At 35.7% G+C, this 20,298-nt stretch overlaps 1 protein-coding gene across 1 annotated transcript; it reads right to left on the reverse strand.

The window, feature by feature from the left end:
• Window positions 1–6,517: 6,517 nt before the first annotated feature.
• On the reverse strand, window positions 6,518–9,531 carry LOC107827516 (uncharacterized). The gene is made up of 5 exons (XM_075221902.1): window positions 9,265–9,531; window positions 8,471–8,726; window position 7,893; window positions 7,409–7,860; window positions 6,518–7,096 (listed from the first exon to the last, which is right to left on the reverse strand). Exons 1-5 carry the CDS (start codon window positions 9,387–9,389, stop codon window positions 6,836–6,838), a joined length of 1,095 nt encoding a protein of 364 aa, XP_075078003.1. The 5' UTR covers window positions 9,390–9,531; the 3' UTR covers window positions 6,518–6,835.
• Between the last annotated feature and the right edge of the window lie 10,767 nt (window positions 9,532–20,298).

The following is a 20,298-nucleotide window of genomic DNA, read 5'->3' on the forward strand; positions in this document are numbered from 1 at the left end:
TCTTGAGGGTGTAGCAATATGTGTCTAGTCAAACTTCCCGTCCCCCCTGACTTCCAACATATTTAAAAACTAACTCTTTGCCACAAGTTTTACACTTAGCCCTATTTTTTTTCTCTTAGTTGAGTAAAAAATGGCCAAACAACAGATGTTTTTGCCCATTTAGAAGGTTGTCTAGAAAAAGTAAGGACATTAACATGAGGGTCAGACGGGGCATCATTTGGATTATTATTAGTTGGGTTAACTTCAAGAGCAGGACTAGTGGGTGTATCGTCATCCGGTTGCGTTTCATCAAAATCTATTTCTTCATCATCATTTTCATCAATAGTTGGATTACCATAAAGAGCATTCATATATTCATGGTTTAATTATTCACCGGGTGTAATATTATGACAAAATTGACTCTCGATAAATTGTAATAAACTATTATCGCTATCAAGAATAGGAGTTGTAGGACGGGTAACATGTTTGGGTCGGGGAGCCGGGGGAAGTGGAGGAGGAATAGATTGGCCACTAGATTCACCACTCTTGGATTTTTCCTTATTTTTACTAAATATTTTTTTTAAGGAATAAGCCATCTTAATTAATCAAGCAAAGTAAATAAAACAAACAAAACTATAATATTAAAACTTAAGAGTTGGAACGAGTTTACCGAATTGACGAACAACTTGTTGAAAATTAATTATCGTTGAAGACTTGAAGACTTCAATTCACCAACTTCACAATTTTGCACAAATTGTAACAATTAAGTAAGCAATTATAGAAGAATATTAGAGATTGATGATTTTGTGAGAAAAATGAAAGAATGAGGGGGTATTTATAGTTGAAAATAGGGGAAAAGTGTAATTATAAAAAATTTGGGAGGTTAAATGGCTATTTTGCAAATAGCCAACGGCTATTTTAGCAGACCAAACGGCTAGTTTTTAAATGGCCAAATGGTCAATTTTTTTAAAATTATTTTTTTATCCATTGGGCCCCCGTTTAGGACCGCTTGAACCGGCCCAGTTCTCAGCCGGTCCCGGTCCCAAACGGTCCCGGTCTCGCGGGCCTTGCCTATGGGACCGACCCACTACCCAGCCCACCTCCCCACGGTCCCGATTCTATCCAGTTAGGACCGTTTAGGCCCACCGCCTATTTGAGCTTGCGATCCTGGGCCGGTCCCGGTTCTAACCGGCCTACATGCACCCTTACGCGTACATTTTAAGGGTAAACAAGACTAATGTTAATTAAACAAGTAAAGTGCTCTAAGATAACGTGACGTGATCATACAGTACAAATGAAACATTGCTAGCTGTACATAAAACCCATACAACTCCCGGTTTGAGTTATGCTTAGATTTGCACCATTGTACTGTAAGTTGAACTGGGATCGATCTCTTTCGCTGTCTCCTTTGTTGAATATTTTGCCTTTTTACCCTACTAATACAGAGTGACGACCTGTCTAACAACGAGTTCTTTCTTGTCAACTTAGAGTAAAAGAACTACTTCCTCCATCTCATTTTAAGTGACGATAGAGTGGGCAGAGTTTATAAACTGAAAAAAAAACTTTTAAAATACGTATATTCTAAAATAAATCATACACGTTTGTGTTGTTATAATTTATTTTGTTAAAAATAATATAATAATTAAAAATCAAATTATTTCAAAATAGAAAATGATGTTGGGCAATATGCCACGTAAATTGGAACAGGCCAGTATCAGTTTAATGCAAAGACACTTGCGCCACCCTATGCACTGGTTCTCTCCTGTACAACCCAATAGGCAAGTTTGAGGATAGTACAGAGGGTAGCAGAGTTGGGATTTCTGATTATGTATCAATTCAGTTTATGTTATAATACTCATTAGATAAGATTATTTTAATTAATATAAAGGTACGTATAATGGTTGGCTATTAGCATCATATCAAGATCCAGGGTTGATTGATACTATAACTTTTGCAGCTATACTTGCACCGCGGCCAATTGCTTGCTGTTAATTTGGGGGGTGGAAGGGGGGGGGGGGCAAAATGATAGATCTTGAGATAACAACGGCAATATATTCATTTTCAATGGAATTTGAGTCTTAAACAGAATTTATTTACTTTATTTATCGCTTAAATTGAGGTCATTTTTATATCTGATACAACTGGATTTGATAGGAATTAATACTGTGATAAGCTAATGTTGACACAAGGTTTTGCACAGAACCGATCTGGTAGAAACTACTGAAAAATATTAGAGACAAAAGTATTACTCCCTCCGTACCAGTGAACCTATTTTCTTTTTGGTCCGTTCCAAAAATAATGAGCCCTTTATAAATTTGGAAACAAATTAGCTTAAACTTTTAATTTTATCCTTAATGAGAAGTTTTTATAACCACACAAATATTCTGGACCCCTTTTCAACTTGTTTAGGATCATAAATTTCAAAAATCTTCATTTTTTCTTAAACTCCATACTCAGTCAAACAGGTTCACATAAATTGAAACGGAGGGAGTACTAATCAGAACAACAACAATATAATAACAAACACATTGTATCCCACAAAGTGTGATTAGGAAAGGGTGAAGTAGGAGCGTACGCAACCTTACCCGTACCTTTGAGAAAATAAAATACTAATTAGAAGATAAACAATACTTAAAAGATAACAAAGTTTTGGATGTCAAAAACCAGGTGGAGGCATGCTATGGATGAGTGCATGCAGAAAAAATTAAAGAAGTAGGTTAACATTAAAGAAATGATGAGTGCCTGCGGAAAAGATTAAAACTGGATACGCATAATTAACCAGAAGAACAGTGCACAGAACAGAGTACAGACCCTTAGTTGATGCTTGGAATTGGACGGCGCTACTGTCACCTTTCACTCTTTATGAACAATTCTACTACTTGCACTGCAATTCTGCAGGAGAGCATATAAGCATAATATATGTACAGTACCTGCTGATTCAAACCAAGGATTGGCTTTCCTTTAAGGATAAGAACTTCACTTCCATTAAACATATGGATTGCTAGCATTTCTTAAATCTATAACAACGTAGATAATTTCTAGGGGTGTCAATTTGTGCCAAAGCCCATTTGACCTGTCGTCCAAAGTTGGACTAGTCATTGACCTGTTCATTTGTTGAACTCAGTCCATTTTAATCCAATTCATTTCAATTCATCTAAAGTTGCGCTGATTTTTAGCCCAAATTAATTTATGAATAATTTTGCTAAATTAACGTTAAAATAATTTTTTTTTGCTTGTATGTTATATATGACAATAACAAAAGGAAAAAAAAATCTTATTTGATAATTAAATAATTCATAAAAAAATAATACACATTAATTAAAGTTTGGTAAGAGTTGAGAGGGTTGGGACTATGACCCAAAATATAGCTCAACTTGACCAAATTCATCTCAACCAAAATTACTTTTGGGCGGGCTATTTACCCGCCCAAAATCAACCCAATCCGCTAATTTGACACTCCTAATAATTTCCATGAACCAACTCGGGCCGATATTCGATGCCCGTATTATGAGGTTCAACTAATTTAGAATTGCGCCGCCATAGAACCATTAAAGAATGACATGGTTCTACCATGATTTTTATCATTTTAAGGCTAGAACTTTAGATTTTTTATTAAGGAGTATACCCGATTAATTTATCGTAACTATTGGAAGAAAATTTCTCTAAAAATAGACATGACTCAACCTGCCAATCATTTCATAAACAATATCTTTCTCATTCACAATTGATCAAGCAAGAATATATAGAATTGTTAAGTATGTTTGTCATATTTAAAACGGCAAAGGGCCAAATATACCCCTTTACTTTCGAAAATGGTCTAAGAATATCTCTTGTTATACTATTAGATTATTTATACCCCTGCAGTCATATTGTGGGTTCAAATATACCCCTTATTTAAACGGAGGGACACGTGTCATCGTCCTGTTGGTCAATTCTAAATATCTCCTAATTAATTTAAAAAATCCATTACCCATACCCGAAAAATAATTTTTTTTTTTGTAAAAACTTAAAAAAATAAAACAATATTTTTACTAAAAACTGAAAAAAACGAAAATATTTTTTTTCCAGTTTTTACAAAAACACTGCTTTAAAAAAATTAAAAAATATTTTCTAAAACAATATTTTTGTAAAAACTGAAAAAATAAAAGCTGAAAATTAATTTTCTAAAGCAATTTTTTTTGTAAAAAACTGATTTTTTTTACTAAAAATTGAAAAAAACGAAAATATTTTTTTTTTCAGTTTTTACAAAAAATAACTGCTTTAAAAAAAGCTGAATTTTTTTTTCTAAAACAATATTTTTGTAAAAACTGAAAAAAAAAACTAAAAAGCCATTTTCTAAAGCAATGTTTTTGTATTTTTTCAGTTTTTAGTTAAAAATATTTCAGTTTTTTCCAGTTTTTAATTGCTTTACAAAATTATTTTTCAGTTTTTACAAAAATATTGTTTTAGAAAATATTTTCAGCCTTTTTAAAAGCAGTTTTTTTGTAAAAACTGGAAAACAAATATTTTCGTTTTTTTCAGTTTTTAGTAAAAAAATATTTCAGTTTTTTCCAGTTTTTACAAAAAAAATTGCTTTAGAAAATTGATTTTCAGCTTTTTGTTTTTTATATATATATATATATATATATATATATATGGTATGGGTAATGAGTCTTTTTAATTAATTAGGAGATATTTAGAATTGACCAACATGACGATCACACGTGTCCCTCCGTTTAAATGAGGGGTATATTTGAACCCAAAGTATGACTGCAGGGATATAGATAACCCAATAGTATAACGAAGGGTATTCTTAGACCATTTTCGAAAATAAAGAGTTATATTTGGCCCTTTGCCGTATTTTAAAGCGTGGTATGACTAAAGAAAGCGTAGGTTTGGTGTTAGTCAGTGGAAATCGGTACATTAATTTGAATGAAATAGGAAATAATAACAACGACGGCGACGACCCAGTAAAATCTCACTAGTGGAGTTTAGGGAGGATAGTGTGTACATAGACCTTACCTATACCCTGAGGGAGTAGAGAGGTTGTTTCCGAAATACCCTCGACTCAAGACGAAAAAAGACAATATCAGTACCACCAACAGATACCATCGGAATAATAACAGAATGATAAACAGCAGAAAATAGATGGAAAACAAAAGTGATAGCCTGTAAATAGACCCGGCACTATGAAAAACAAACGAATAGTGAGAACACAACATTAACCACTAACAGTCTAAGACAAAACTCATATCAAACTAGCCTCACATACGTACGATGATAACACTATAAAGAAAATAAATGAACTAAAAAAATTACGTGATTCGTCCAATTATGCTTACGTACGTTCAATGAACATCAACAACTACATGGTTCGTGCAATTATATGCCTAATTGCCTATATCCACGAAAGAGGATAAATAATTTCACCAAATTAGGAGTGTATATAAAAGGAATTTGTTGCACAACATTTTACAAGGAAGATTATTAATTGTACTATTTAAAATTAGGAAGCACTTCAAGGTAGCGTGATGCAATCTAATAAATAATCCTATCATTGAGAAAGAAAAGAGAAAACCATAGCGTTTAAAATCCATTTTAGCTGGTGTAGCAGGACTAATTTGGAAATACAAGGACTAGCTATAAGTTATAGTAACTAAAGAGAAGTCCAAAAAGGGAAAGGAACTTAGTAACACTATGAATATAAGTTAATTTAGAACTTGCAGTTTCCGTTAAACATTAAAATTCCAGATAAGTACTACTCCTATCTTCTGATTCCTATTTTGAGGGTCAATCCCTTTCTGGTGCTGCAGATTCACGGCAATGTCTTTTGTCAAGCCAACGTGATTGAGATACAGTAATGTACTGACACTTCTTACTAAGCTCATTTGGTTTACCTCTCTGGAAGATCCTATTTACATCATTGTATATTGAAAGTCGGGGGTCTTAGCGGAGCTAGATTAGAGGTCAAGGGTTCAATCGAACCGTGCAACATTAGTCCAAACTTTATATTTATCTTAATATATATATATATATATATATAGATAATTTAAAATTTTGAAAACGATGGGTTGCATTTCGTGTCTGCAAGCTTTAAATTATGCTCTAACCTCTGTGATAATAAATTAGTAATCAAGCTGATTGATGATACATGTATATAGTAGGATATGAATGTGTTGTCATATATATTAAACATTTTGATGCATTTCATTCCTGCCATGCCATTTAACCATTTGAAAATAATTCGAAGATGCTTAATTTCTACTCTATTTTCAACATTGAAGGAGCATATATGATTTTGTAATCTGATTCAGATTGAGTATAATGATTTAAAGTAAATCCATACAATTATTACCTGAGCTCTTGAAAAACAAGAACACTGAAAAGCCGTAGTAATATAACATTTTCAAAGATATTATCAAACAACATAAAATTATGATAGTTTGATTCGTGAAAACTGAAATTTTGAAATTGAGTTTAGTACAAAAGAAAACCAAAAACTTTTTCTTTTTTCCTTTTCCTGTTTTCTTTTTTTAAAGAATCACGGCAATAACTTGGCTTAGCTTCCTCTCTAGAACATGGTAAGAGTAAAGTTCTTCAAAAAATAAAACTATAATTCACAGGTACAGTTTACAAATCAATGCAACTTCCACACATCTAATAGAAAATAACAAGCCAAGGTAAGGAAGGATTACTACATCTTATACTCCTAACTACAACAGATATTACATATTTATAGCAGAGCCAGACAAAAAATTGAACTATTATGCACATTCTACTGCAAAATGTAGTAGAAGAATTGGCCATGAAAAAAAAAAAAAAAAAAGGCAACATTTTCTTATAGTCAGAATGATCTGAATCTCATGAATGAACAATATTACTTTGGGGGAAGCCCCATTTTCTTCCTCGTTTTCCCCACGAATAAATCTTTTGACTTGATCATCCCTGGAACTAATCCAATGATTGTTGTGAATGAGAATTGAGCCACTGCATCTTGCCTTCCCAATGAAACAATAATCTTAGGTGACTTAGGCTCATAAGTTGCAAGTTTGCTCTCCTTTCCTCCACTCATCAACAGTTTCAAGTTCTTCGTAGCCACTACAGCATGTTTCTGAGCTGAATATCCTTGTTTAAGTTCCTGGTTAGCGAATTAGAAGCGTAAGAATTCAATTCAATAATAGAAGAATACTTCTCGGAAATTTCAAGTACTAATTGTCAGTTCCAAGCTCTGAGTACTGTTCTGTTATCAATATCGACATATATATTTTTTAACAGTAGCTGCTGTTACAACAAAACTCAAAAATCGGTCACACTTCACATATGCTAGCTCAGTGCAACCACATATTCAAGTTTTTCTTCACGTGACTGGATGTTTTCGCATCTGTATATTTACAGCTACAAAGGAAAAAAGTTTTAAGAAATAAGAGATATGCTATTATTCAGTGCTTACCTTAATATCGGTTATATCTCCAACGGCAAATATGTTTCTGTGACCCTTGACTCTAAGGTTTTCATCAACCTTTAACCTTCCAAAGTTATCCATTCGGTCCTTCAAATACGTTTCCCGTAACCATTCTGAAGCCGGTGGTTTTCCTGTGCAAAGAAAATGGCAATCTGCTTTGATAGTTTCTCCAGATGAAGTAAAATATGTTTTGTTTCCATCTGAGGTATCACTCAAATCTACAGATTGCATCAATTTCACTTCCACATTCTTGGATTTCAACCATTCTAATGTCTTATCAGCAGCTTTTGATCCAATGAACTCTAGTAACCTGGATCCATTGTGCACCAACGTTACCTTCTTCTCTGGAAAGTCGACAGCGATTTCTGCTGCTAGCTCAACCCCAACAGGGCCACCACCAACAATCAATATAGAGTCAGCTGCTTTTATCTTCTCATTTTCTGCAACAGGAAAGAAACTAAAATCAGTCGACCCTCGCACATTCTTGACTAGTAATTAATATCAAGTAATGTTTGACCCAAAGGCGAAGTGAGGATTTGAATTTATGGATTCTGAATTTGACACAGAACTCATAACTCCTTTTAGTTACTGGGTTCGCAATTAAATATTTGTACATATTTAATTAATTTTCTAGTACAGATATAATGTTTAAGCAAAAGTGACTGGGTTTGGCCCCTGGTTTAACCTGGCATGTGCATTGTTTTATGAAATATCTCTAATAGTTATGAAGGAGAATGATCACGTAAACATTTAATCACTAGGAAATCTCGACATCCTCATTTTCTAGTAGAACAGCATTAGAAACTACATTGCTCATATCCTCCAAAAATGTCGCTACACCCATGCTGAAATCCTCCAAAAAGGCATAATTTTGGGAGAATCCAACACCAACGCGGTAGCATTTTTGGAGAAGCAACATAGCTAATAAATAAACTTGTCATACAATTATCTGGTTCCAGCATAGCTTGCTAAGGTAAAAGTACATACACTTTGCTCGTTGAAAAGCAGAGAAGATGTATCTAATGACTTAAGGATGAGGATCCAAATAACAAATTCATACTCTTCCAGTCTATCAGTTCTAGTTATGGGTAGGGGATCATAGTGACCCGTGGCTACAACAAGATAGTCATAGGCAACTTGACGTCCGTCTGCAGTCAAGACTTCTTTGTTGGTGATATTAGTGACTTTGGACACTATAAGACGGCCATTGGCGAGGTAATCTTTGTGGTGAATCACTGATCTCTCAGCAAAAGAAGGCTCTACCATTCCTCTTAAGCTTGCCCATGGTATCTCAAAATAGTCCTTCCTGTTAACATGTAATTTTGCCACCCATTAATACACATTGAAACTAAATTGATATACATAACACTGTACACAGGAAAGAGTTTAATTTCCTTTAGAAAGTGAAAGGCAAATTGGGTTTAGGGTTTAATTCTGAACATGGTTTTAAAGAAATGTATTCCCATCTTTGGTTTCTAAAATTAGCCAATTTTTATTTTGACATTGCATCTGAATTTATCTAAACCTACCCATGGGCATATCATGACTGTAATCAAACAAACATTATCAATAAACAGAGCTGAAAAGTTGAGGAAAAAAAACAATAACTATAACATTAAGTAACAAGTCAACCAAGTCAAGACAATGCATTTCCATAGCAAAAGCTTATTACTATTTACATCAAAACCAATGAATGCAAAACATATATATTTCGTACATAAATTTATCACTTAATTTACCACTCATCTTGATGTGCATAATAATTCTTTGAAATAATCACATATAAGTCTCCACATATTAAATGGTGAACACTGCTAATTAATTGAAAAGGGAGACGAGCTTACGGATCAATAAGGGTTAAATCTGCGTCGAACTGAAGGGACTTGGCAATGAGGGAACCAGCCACTCCTCCGCCTATCACCACCACCCTCTTCCCTCTACCTCCGCCCCACTCCGATGGATTCTCCATTTATTTCTACAACCCCGCCACAATGCTATTTTTAGGAAAAAGATTGTGGAGATATAGCTGGGAAAGAAAAGGCAAATCAAGAATTGACCCCAGAAGAAAATACATGGAAATTAAGAGAAGGTGGTTGCTAAGTTATGGTATGATTTTGTCAACTACGCGGGATCAACAGCTCTTTAAAATAATATTTTAAACGACAAGTCATGAAAAGGACAAAGAAAATGCAAAAAAGTTTTTTTTTTTCTTTGCAAAAATATCTGTATGGAAGATTCTAAATTCCAGAAATGATCAAAAGCTAAGAATAGTAACTGTTTGAACAGGTAAATGAAAAGAAATCCACTAAAGTATTTTCTAAGAAACCTTCATCTAGCTATTATACTTAGTTACAATTTAATTTTCACGGATTTAGTGTCCAACATTATGTCCTTTTTCTTTCTCAACATGTACCTCAAAGTCAATGGTTTAAAAGAATTAGTCTTCCAACTCCCATAAATTTTAATGTGCTGTCCAGTATTTCCATCGTAAAGTAATTTGTCCTTTTCTTTTATTAAATAAACAATTTTGATATGTAGTTTAAATATCTACAGAATTTCACGTCCTCCTTAACGGGCTATGTTTAACTTTTGATCATGTTTTAAAACAAATGTAGCAAATATAGACATCCGTTACAACTTAGTGCTCCTTTTTCTTCTCCTCGCTCACCTTCCTCTTTCTTGAGAACTGGTTTGGTTGAAGAACGTTAAAAGATGTATAATCGTTGGGTATTGTTGAGTTTAATTGTTGTGGACAGCAAAGTGGCTCTATTGATTTTTGAAGGTTTTGGTTGTACCATTGAGAATTTTGGGGAGTGGTATATTAGAATGTTCGATGTCAAATTTGGGGTTAATTTGGACCAATTTTGAAGCAAAACTATGTTAGTGAAATTTCTCAAGGTTTCTGTTAGAATTTCTGAACAATATTTTCCAAAATACGACACAATTTATATTAAACTCCTGGTATTTCGCTAGGACTTGTGGCAAGCTCATGAGAAACTCCTCTTAATCCACCATGAGTTATGGCAACATTGGTGTCGAGACCCAATTTAACCTATAGGTCGTGATGACGTCCAATACTGCAGCTAGACAAGCCAACTAATACATTAAACATATATCGATAAAATTGAAATCCAAGAAAAATAATAAGACACCAAATTCTACCAATGTGTGTGCCAAGACCTGGTGTCACAAGTGTATGAGCATCTAGTAGATTATACAAAACTTCAAATACTACCTGAAATGAAAATAGACAGAATTAAAAATACAAGAAGAGGCACCGGTAGCTGCAGGACGGCTCAGAAACGCAGCTCACCACTACGCCCCTCGATAACGAGGGTGTGCGATGATAGGTCTTCCACTAGCACTTCCCTCAGGTCCTGCACAAAAAGTGCAGCAAGTGTAGTATGAGTACGTAATTAAATAACGTGTACCCAGTAAGTATCAAGTCTAATCTCGAAGTGGTAAAGACGAGATGGCCGACTTTGACACTCACTACGGGTCAATAATAATAATTGAAATAAAACTAGAATATATAATTCAGCATGATTCACATAATATAACAATAATTTATTTAACCAGCAGAAATCATTAAATTCCTTCAAATGCAACAATTCTCAATATATTAACTAAATTCCTTAGCAAGCAGTGATAAAAATTCTTAAATTCCAAAGATTTTTAATTTATCAATTAGCTTCACAAGTTATAATAAACTATCAAAATATCGTGTAATTATTATTATTTAGCACGATTTCTGTCGAGGTCGTACGGCCCGATCCAGAGTATCGTGTACACTACCGAGGGATGTGCGGCACGATCCATAGATGCATCTATCCTGCCGAGGCGTTCGGCCCGCTCCACAAGAAAGGAGGATATTTTCTTATGTACCTCCGGAATGAGAGTATATTCATTACAAGATAAATTCAGGATGAGGAACAATTTCGCTTAACAATTAATTAATTTAAACAGAAAATCAAGTATATGAGATTTTCATCCTTTAATATTTTTATCTAACAATTCACAATATATATATATCATATAATATTAATTAAACAAAGAATACAATTTACACAAGTAATTCATGCTTTGAGTCCTAAACTACCCGGACTTTAGCATTAATAGTAGTTACGCACGGACTCTCGTCACCTCGTGCGTACGTAGCCCCCACAATTAGCAACAATTATTACTTTAATTACCTATGGGGTAATTTTTCCCCTCACAAGATTAGATAAGAGGCTTACCTTGTCTTGCTCTAATTTAATCCAATAGAAGGCCTTTTCCACGATTATACAACTCCATCTGGCTTGAATCTAGCCAAGAATAATTCGATACAATCACTAATAATTATAGGAATCAATTCCATAAGAAAATACTACATTTTCAATAAAAATCTGAAATTAATTAAAAATTCGTTTGTGGGGCCCACATCTCGGAATCCGGCGAAAGTTACGAAATCCGATAATTCATTCAATTACGAGTCCAACCATACCAGTTTCTCTAAAATCCGACTCCGAATCGATACCGAAATCTCGAAAATTCTTTTCTATGAGATTTCAAAAAAAATTCAAATTTCAATCTCAAAACACTAATTAAATGGTGAAAATAATAATATATTTGTGTATATAGACTAAATTCGAGTTAAAATCACTTACCCCAATGTCTTTCCTTGAAAATCTATCCAAAATCGCCTCTGATCAAGCCCCAATTTGTTAAAAATGGCGAATGGGACGAATGCCCTCTTTTTATAAAACTGCCGAGACAGCCTTCGGAACTGGGCCTCGAACTGGGCCTCGATCGTGGCTTCGATCACAGGCTCGAGCCTGGACCTCGGTCATGGCCTCGATTATGGCATCGAGCCTGGTCCTTCGATCATAGCCTCGATCATGGCATCGAGCCTGAGCCTTCAATCGTGACCCTCGATCTTGGGTCTCGATCATGGCCCTCGAGTATTGCCTTCGATCATGACCCTCGAGCTGGACCTTCGATCGTGGCTTCGATACTGAGCCTCATCCCTGGCTTCGCCTCAGGTCTTCGACCCTAGGCTCGATCTTGGGCTCGATCACAGCCCAAAATATCCAGCAGAAGGAAAAATTGCAGCAGCTTTTTAAGTCCAACTTTTGATCCGTTAACCATTCGAAACTCACCCGAGGCCCTCGGGACCTCAACCAAATATACCAACAAGTCCTAAAATATCATACAAACTTATTTGAAACCTCAAATCACATAAAACGACGGTAAAACCATGAATTATGCTCCAATTCAAGCTTAATGAAACTTAAAATTTCTAACTTCTACATTCCATGTCGAAACCTATCAAATCAAGTCCGATTGACCTCAAATTTTGTACATAAGTCATAAATAACATAACTGAGCTATGAAAAGTTTCAGAACTGGATTCCGATTCCGATATCAAAAAGTCAACTCCCCGGTCAAACTTCCAAACTTAAATTCTTGTTTTAGCTATTTCTAGCCTACTTTAACTACGGCCTTCCAAATAAAATTTTGAACACGCTCCTAAGTCAAAAATCACCATACGGAGCTGTTGGAATCGTCAAAATTCTATTTCGGGATCGTTTTCTCAAAATGTTGAACGAAGTCAAACTTGACCTTTTAAAGCCAACTTAAGGAACCAAGTGTTCCAATTTCAACCCAAACATTTCCAAATCACGAATCAATCATCCCCGCAAGTCATAAATTATTAAAAGCACATACGAACAGTTTTATTTTAGGGAACGGGTTTCTAAAAGTCAAAATGATCAGTTGGGTCATTACAATTGACGACGAGTCCCGAAGGGACGGCCCAGTTGGGTTTGGCGGGCGACGTCCACACGGGCGATGCAGGATCAATCCACCGCAAAGCCCCTCTGGGTCTGAGCCTGTCGCACGGGACTTGCCTAGTGCGGTTTACATTCCCTGTGTGGTTTGCAATCTATTATACAGTGGGGGGTTACCCAGTGTGCACAGAGTGCTCACCCGAAGGGCAGGGGCTGTAGCAGAGACGGTAACGGTTACGGATTTTCTTGGGGTTCCAAAAAAAAAAAAAACATTGGCGACCCAACTCTTCTGGCAGTCCACCGAAAATTGAACTCGAACTTGTGACCCGGAAATTATTTTTTCATAACTTAATTAAACAAGATCAAACTTAAACAACGATCCAAAAATATCATATTATGCAAATCTCCCATTAAATATCACAAAAATTTCAAGCGCTATCTTTTACTCTTATTAATACAATTTTATCATTTATTCTAGAAAAACTGCAATGTATGTGGTATTATAGTAATAACTCATATTTTGAGTTGTTCTTTTGATAATCATATTAAATTAAAAGTGAAAATATTAGAACAAAAATGGGAAACCGGGATAATCAGATTTTAGGTGGAATATGACTATTGGAGCAAGGCATCCTTAAAGGAACCAAAAAGGAGAAGTTACACATTTGGCGGTTGATCAAAAATACCAACATCTGCTAGTCAATATACATAAATGTTACATTAATTATATAAATATTATACATCTTTCCGCTATGTTATTAAATGAGTGGCTATACAATGGAAATTTTGCAACCAAAAAATGGAGCTTTTATTGGGCTCATGGTAGCATCTCAATAGGCCCAAAAAAAAAACTGGATTAGTTAGTTTTTGGGCCGGCTATTAAAGTTTCGCCAATCTTTCAGATGTATTAGAAAAGTAGTTGATGCTCGCTTTTGCCCCTAACTAATACACAGAAAATACTCCCGACTAACACATAAAATACCTCCATTGATCAGTATTGGACTTTAAAGATTTGATGAGTTCAAACTCCAGGAACGAATCCTTGTGTTTGAACCTTTACTAGTTCAAACTTCATAAACGATCCTTGATATTTTGAACCTTTACATGTAATATGCTCTTACAACGGGACTCTACCTCAAGCCTTACTGTGTCCTGGTTACCCAATCGCCACCTCCTTTTGAACCCTGCGCCCGTCCTCCCGCTTCTGCGCAAGCGCTTCTATGCCAACATGTCCACATATGCGGCCTATGCCAAAATGCTTCATGGCCGCTTCTGCGAGCTCGCACTTGCGATGCTCACTCCGCATGTGCGATTACACCAGCAGTAAAAAAACTTTAGGTGCTTCTCAACTTATTTCCAAGTCCGTTAACCACCAAAAATCAATCTGAAGCCCCCGGGACCTCAACCAAACATACCAACAAGCCCTAAATATCTCATACGAACTTAGTCGAACCTTCAAACCACATCAAACAATATCGAAAGCACGAATCGCACCCCAATTCAAACCTAATGAACTTTGAAACTTCCAAAATTTACAAACAATGCCGAAACCTATCAAACCACGTCCGATTGACCTCAAATTTTGCACACACGTCATAAATGACACTACGAATCTACTTCAACTTTCGGAATCGGAATCTGACCCGATATCAAAAAGTCCACTCCTGGTCAAACTTTTCAAAAATTCAACTCTCGCCATTTCAGGCCTAATTCTACTACGAACCTCCAAATCACAATCCGGATACGCTCCTAGGTCCAAAATCACCTTATGGAGCTTTCAATTATGAGACTAAGTGTCTCATTTCTCTCTGAAACCTCTCCGGACTCGAACCAACTAACTCGGTAAGTCATATAATAGCCGTAGAGTACAAAAGTAGCAGTAAATGGGGAAACGGGGCTACAACTCTCGAAATGACCGGCCGGGTCGTTACACTCTAGCCTTACTGTGTCTTGGTTACCCAAGAGCCATCTCATTTTGAACCATTTCCTGTTTTCTTTAAGGAGAAAAAAGAAGAAACGGAGAAATTAGGACCAGTGAAGCATAGAAGAATAATACCCCTAATCACTTTTTTTTTCTTGTTTGGTGGGTGAATGAAAAAATATTTGCGAAAAATATTTTTTCGTATTTAGTTAGAGAGTAGAAAATATCTTTTACGAAAATATTTTATATGCTACTCTCCTCACTCCCCTTCCCCCAAATCCCCATATTTCATGTGCTTCCCCCTCCCCCTTCCCCCCTCCAAAATATCAATATTTTCAGGATTATATTTTCTTCAAGAATTTAATTATTCTTTAAAAAAATCACACAAACCAAAAGGAACTAATGTGTTTTTTTACTTTTTCACACAAGAATAACGTTGAAATTTAAGTTCCATAACTAAAAAAATACTCTTTCTACATCATGAAAAGAAAGTACTCGTTTTAGTGAAATGAAAGAAAATACTTTTTCTATATTATGAAAAGAAAATACTCATTTTGTTGAAATGGAAAGGAAAGTACTCTATCTACAACATGAAAAAAAAAAGTACTCTTGGGTGGAGGGTCGAGGGGTAGGGTGAGGGGTGGGCGGGATTGGCATGGGTGGGGGTGTGGCGGGTTTGGGGTGGGTGGAGGGTAGGGACAGGGTTGGGGTGGGTGAGGATGGGGGTAGGGGATGGTTGGATGGGTGGGGTGGGGGTATGGGTGGGGTAGTGAAATTTTAGAACATTAGCGTGGAGTTTCACCTATGAAATTTGAACCTTTATGATATCGACTATTTTTCTATTACATTTGCTAAAAGCAGCTAGCCCGCACTACAAGAAATTGCCATTTCTTTGTGGTTGTACCAACTTCAAACCAAATTTGCCCAATTGAATGAAGTACGTGTATTTTGAACAAGATCTAAATTAATAAGTAGAAACACTTAAAAATTAATTCCATTATCATAAGATCAATATTTTAAATCAAATATTCATATCTGTTAAAATTTAACACCGGATCTTGCTTGAAAAATATGGAGAAACCAGGATCATGTGGTATTTGATGTAACGATTTGACCGGTCATTTTGAGGAAATTAGCCCTGAAGCCCTATTTATTGCTCCCTCTATTTTATTTTTGGATTTTGTGACTTGGCGGAAGGATTTATCTTTAATTTCGGAGTGAAATGGGACACATAGTCCTTAAAATAAAAGTTTAAGTCGTAGGAATCGACCGTAGTTCGAACTATATGAAGACGATTTCGGAATGGAGTTTCGACGGTTCCAATAGTTTCGTAGGGTGATTTTGTTTTTAGGAGCGTCTTCAGATGTAGAATTGGAGGTCCATAGGTCATTTTAGCGTAAATTGGCGAAAGTTAGAAATTGGATGAATTTTGGAAGGTTTGACCAGGAGTGGACTTTTTGATATAGGGGTCTGATTTTGATTCTGGAAGTTGGAGTAGGTATATAATGTCGATTATGACTTGTGTGTAAAATTTGAGTTCAATCGGACTTGATTTGATAGGTTTCGACGTCAGCTGTAGAAGTTTAAAGTTTTAAAGTTCAATAGGCTTGAATTGATGCGTGATTTGTATTTTTAGCATTGTTTGATGTGATTTAAAGGCTCGACTAAATTCGTATGATATTTCAGAACTGGTTGGCATATTTGGTTGAGATCTCGGGGGCCTCAGGTGAGTTTCGCATGGTTAACAGATCATTTTTTGGACTTAGAAAATTTTCTGGTGCTGGGTTGGTTCTGGTGTAATCGCACATGCGCAAGGTTGGCCGCAGGTGTGAGCAATGGGGTGCAGGTGCATGGATAGGGTAATTGGCCAGTGGTCGCAGGTGCGGTGTGAGGGCCGCAAAAGCGAAGTCGCTTTTGCGGAAGATCGATCGTAGAAGCGGACGAGTGCTTGGGGAGGCCTGTCCGCAGAAGCGGACGTATTGGCACAGATGCGCACCCGTAGAAGCGGGATTTGGACCGCAGAAGCGGAAGTGTCGCAGGTGCGGAAGAGTCAATATGGGTATGTTGTCGCTTCTGCGACACCATAGATGCAGCTAAGTGACCGCATAAGCGGAAATGCTGGACATAACACTTAAATGCAAGGGCTCGCGATTTTTGCTCATTTTAAACATTTTGAGCTTGGGTTTGGCGATTTCTTGAGAGCATTTTCGAGGGATTTCTTGAGGTAAGTCTCTTGTGATTATTTTTTATCAATAATCTTGCTCCCCCATTTATTTTTTTACCTAGTTTGTGCGTATTTAAGGTGAAATTTGAGAGTTTGAGACTAGGAATTTCGAGAGTTTGATTTGAGGATTTGAGGATCGAGTTGGTGTCGGATTTTGGTAATTTTGGTATGGGTGATCTCGATATCGAATGGTTGTTCGTATTTTATAATTTTTACCCGATTTCGAGACGTGGTACCGGGTCGATATTTTGGGGCGATTTTTGATTCTTTGGTAAAGTCATAAATTTATTATTTAAATTAGTTCATTGTAGTTTTATTCATAAGATGTAATTGCTTTTGGTTAGATTTGGGCCATTCAGAGTCATAAAATCGAGGGAAATGCATCTTTATCGATTGATTGAGCGAGATTTGAGGTAAGTGACTTGTCTAACCTTGTGTGGGGGAAATCCCCTTAGAATTTGGTACTGTTGTAATAATTTATGATATGTGAGCGCCGTGTACGCGAGGTGGCGAGTGTGTATACATGCTGATTATGAAAAAATCCAGTTCTTGCTAATTTGTCATCTTTTAAATTCCTTAACTGAGTTGTCTCCTTTTAAAATTCATTTATCGAGTTGCCTTAGCATATGTAGTAATCATGTTTAGCCTAGTATCACATATCTACTTGCCTTAACTCTTACTTGCAATTTGTGCAACATGCTTAGCTGAATTACCTGCTTTCCTTGATTTAATTAAATCTTTAACTGTAAGATCCTTGCTGTAAATTCGTGTTTCCTTCGATTACCTGCTACATATTTACTTGGGACTACCGGGTGGTTTCTCGGGAGATCCCCCTGTACTACATATTTATTTTTGGACTACGAGACGTTTACTCAGGAGATCCCCATGTACTGTATATTTACTTTGGGACTACGAGGCGTTTACTTAGGAGATCCCCCTGTACTGTACATTTACTTTGGGATAACGAGGCGTTTACTTTGGAGATCCTCCTGTCTTGCATATTTACTTTGGGACTATGAGGCGGTACCTCGGGAGATCCCCCTGTCTTGCAATATTTATATTTGGGACTACGAGCCGGTATCTCGGGAGTGCCCCTGTTGTTTACCTCTATTTACTGTGCTGATATTTTCTGAAACTTCTTATTGTTTAAATTCTCAGTCATATAAAAATATTATTATATCTTCTTCCTTACTTTTCTTTTAAATCAGTAGGGCCCTGACCTGACCTCGTCACTACTCTACCGAGGTTAGGCTTGGCACTTACTGGGTACCGTTATGGTGTACTCATACTACACTTCTGCACATCGTTTTGTGCAGATCTAGGTTCTTCCCACCAGACCAGATACCAGTGAGTTTGACAGCACGTAGAGACTTCAAGGTATATCTGGCAGCGTCCACAGACCTCGGAGTCCCCCATCTATCCTTACTATGTAATTTTCCTTACTTTCTTGAGACTCTAATGTATAGATACACTTAGTATTTACTCTTAGAAGCTTGTGACTTGTTTCCACCGGGTTTTGAGAGTTGTAATTATTGGATGATAATTTATTATTTGCATATCATGTGTGGAGATTGGAGTTTAGTTTATTATTCATTGATTCCGCAAATTATTAGGCTTACCTAGTATTAAAGACTAGGTGCCATCACAATCTCCTACGGAGTGAAAAATGGAGTCGTGGCACTTGTCTTGCATTAATAAGACACGTAAAGTACAGTAAATACTCTATTTATTTTTATGTCAACTCATTAGTAGTATTTGTTTAGTAGCCATAGGTTCTATTTATAGTTTACTTAATTTGCTCATGTATGTCAGCTGGACTTATGATGTGTAATACTTATTGGCTATTGCTGCAATTCAACAGCCTAGGTAATATATCGTATTAATTGTTTTATTAAATATCTATACTAGGGGTGTACATAGGTATGGTTGGTTCGAATTTTTTAATTACCAAATCGAAATAATGGTATCGAGTTTTTAAATCTATATACCAAACCAAACCAACAAAGTCGATTTTTTCAATCTCGATTTTTCTCGGATTTTTTGGGTTTCTTTCGGGTTTTCAGATTTTCCCCCAATAAAGTCTTCATATCACACAATATGTAATTTGTGCTCTAAATATTTCTTTAGTCCTAGTAAGATATAATTATATAATATATTTTTCAAGAAATAACATAATAATATGAGATAAATCATAGCATCATACTAAAATCTTCAATAACAAAGACAATAAAATTGCATAAAGCAAATAGTGCTAATTAATAAGTCATAATAAAAATTAACATAATCTAAAAATGCATCATGCTAAAATAAGTATAGCTAATAAGTACTACTCTATTAATTACATAATAACTAAGCACTAAAGAAAAAGATAAACTAAGTTAAATATTTTTATTATAAACCAATGTAAAACTAAAAATAGATATCCAACACTATCATCATTCCTATTATTGAATTGAATTTTTTTTGTTAGCATTAGTATTGTGATGATCCAAAATATCATCTTTAAATTTAATAAGTAATTTTGTGCTCTAAGACCTCAAAAAACATCATGTGTCATTCCTCGACTTGCGTGCGCAGTCCGTACAATTTTTCGAAAAGTTTTTATGTGAAAAATGGATTAAAATGTGAAATAGAGCTTTAAAACTCAATTGAGTTGACTTTTATCAATATTTTGAGCAAACGGACCTGGATCAGTATTTTGATAATTCCGATAGGTCCGTATCGTAATTTGGGACTTGGGCGTATGCCCAGAATCGAATTCCGAGGTCCCTAGCCCGAGATATGGAAGTTTGATGAAAAATTAAAAGTTTGAAAGCTTAATGATTTTTAAGAAATTACTGATGTTGGATTTATTGACCTCGGATCCGTATTTTGGTTCTGGAGCCCAGTATAGGTCCACTATAATATTTATGACTTGTCTGCCGAATTTGGTGAGAATCAGAGTTGATTTGATATGATTCGG

This window comes from Nicotiana tabacum, chromosome 9, assembly GCF_000715075.1.
Source record: "Nicotiana tabacum cultivar K326 chromosome 9, ASM71507v2, whole genome shotgun sequence".
Classification (NCBI taxonomy): domain Eukaryota; kingdom Viridiplantae; phylum Streptophyta; class Magnoliopsida; order Solanales; family Solanaceae; genus Nicotiana; species Nicotiana tabacum.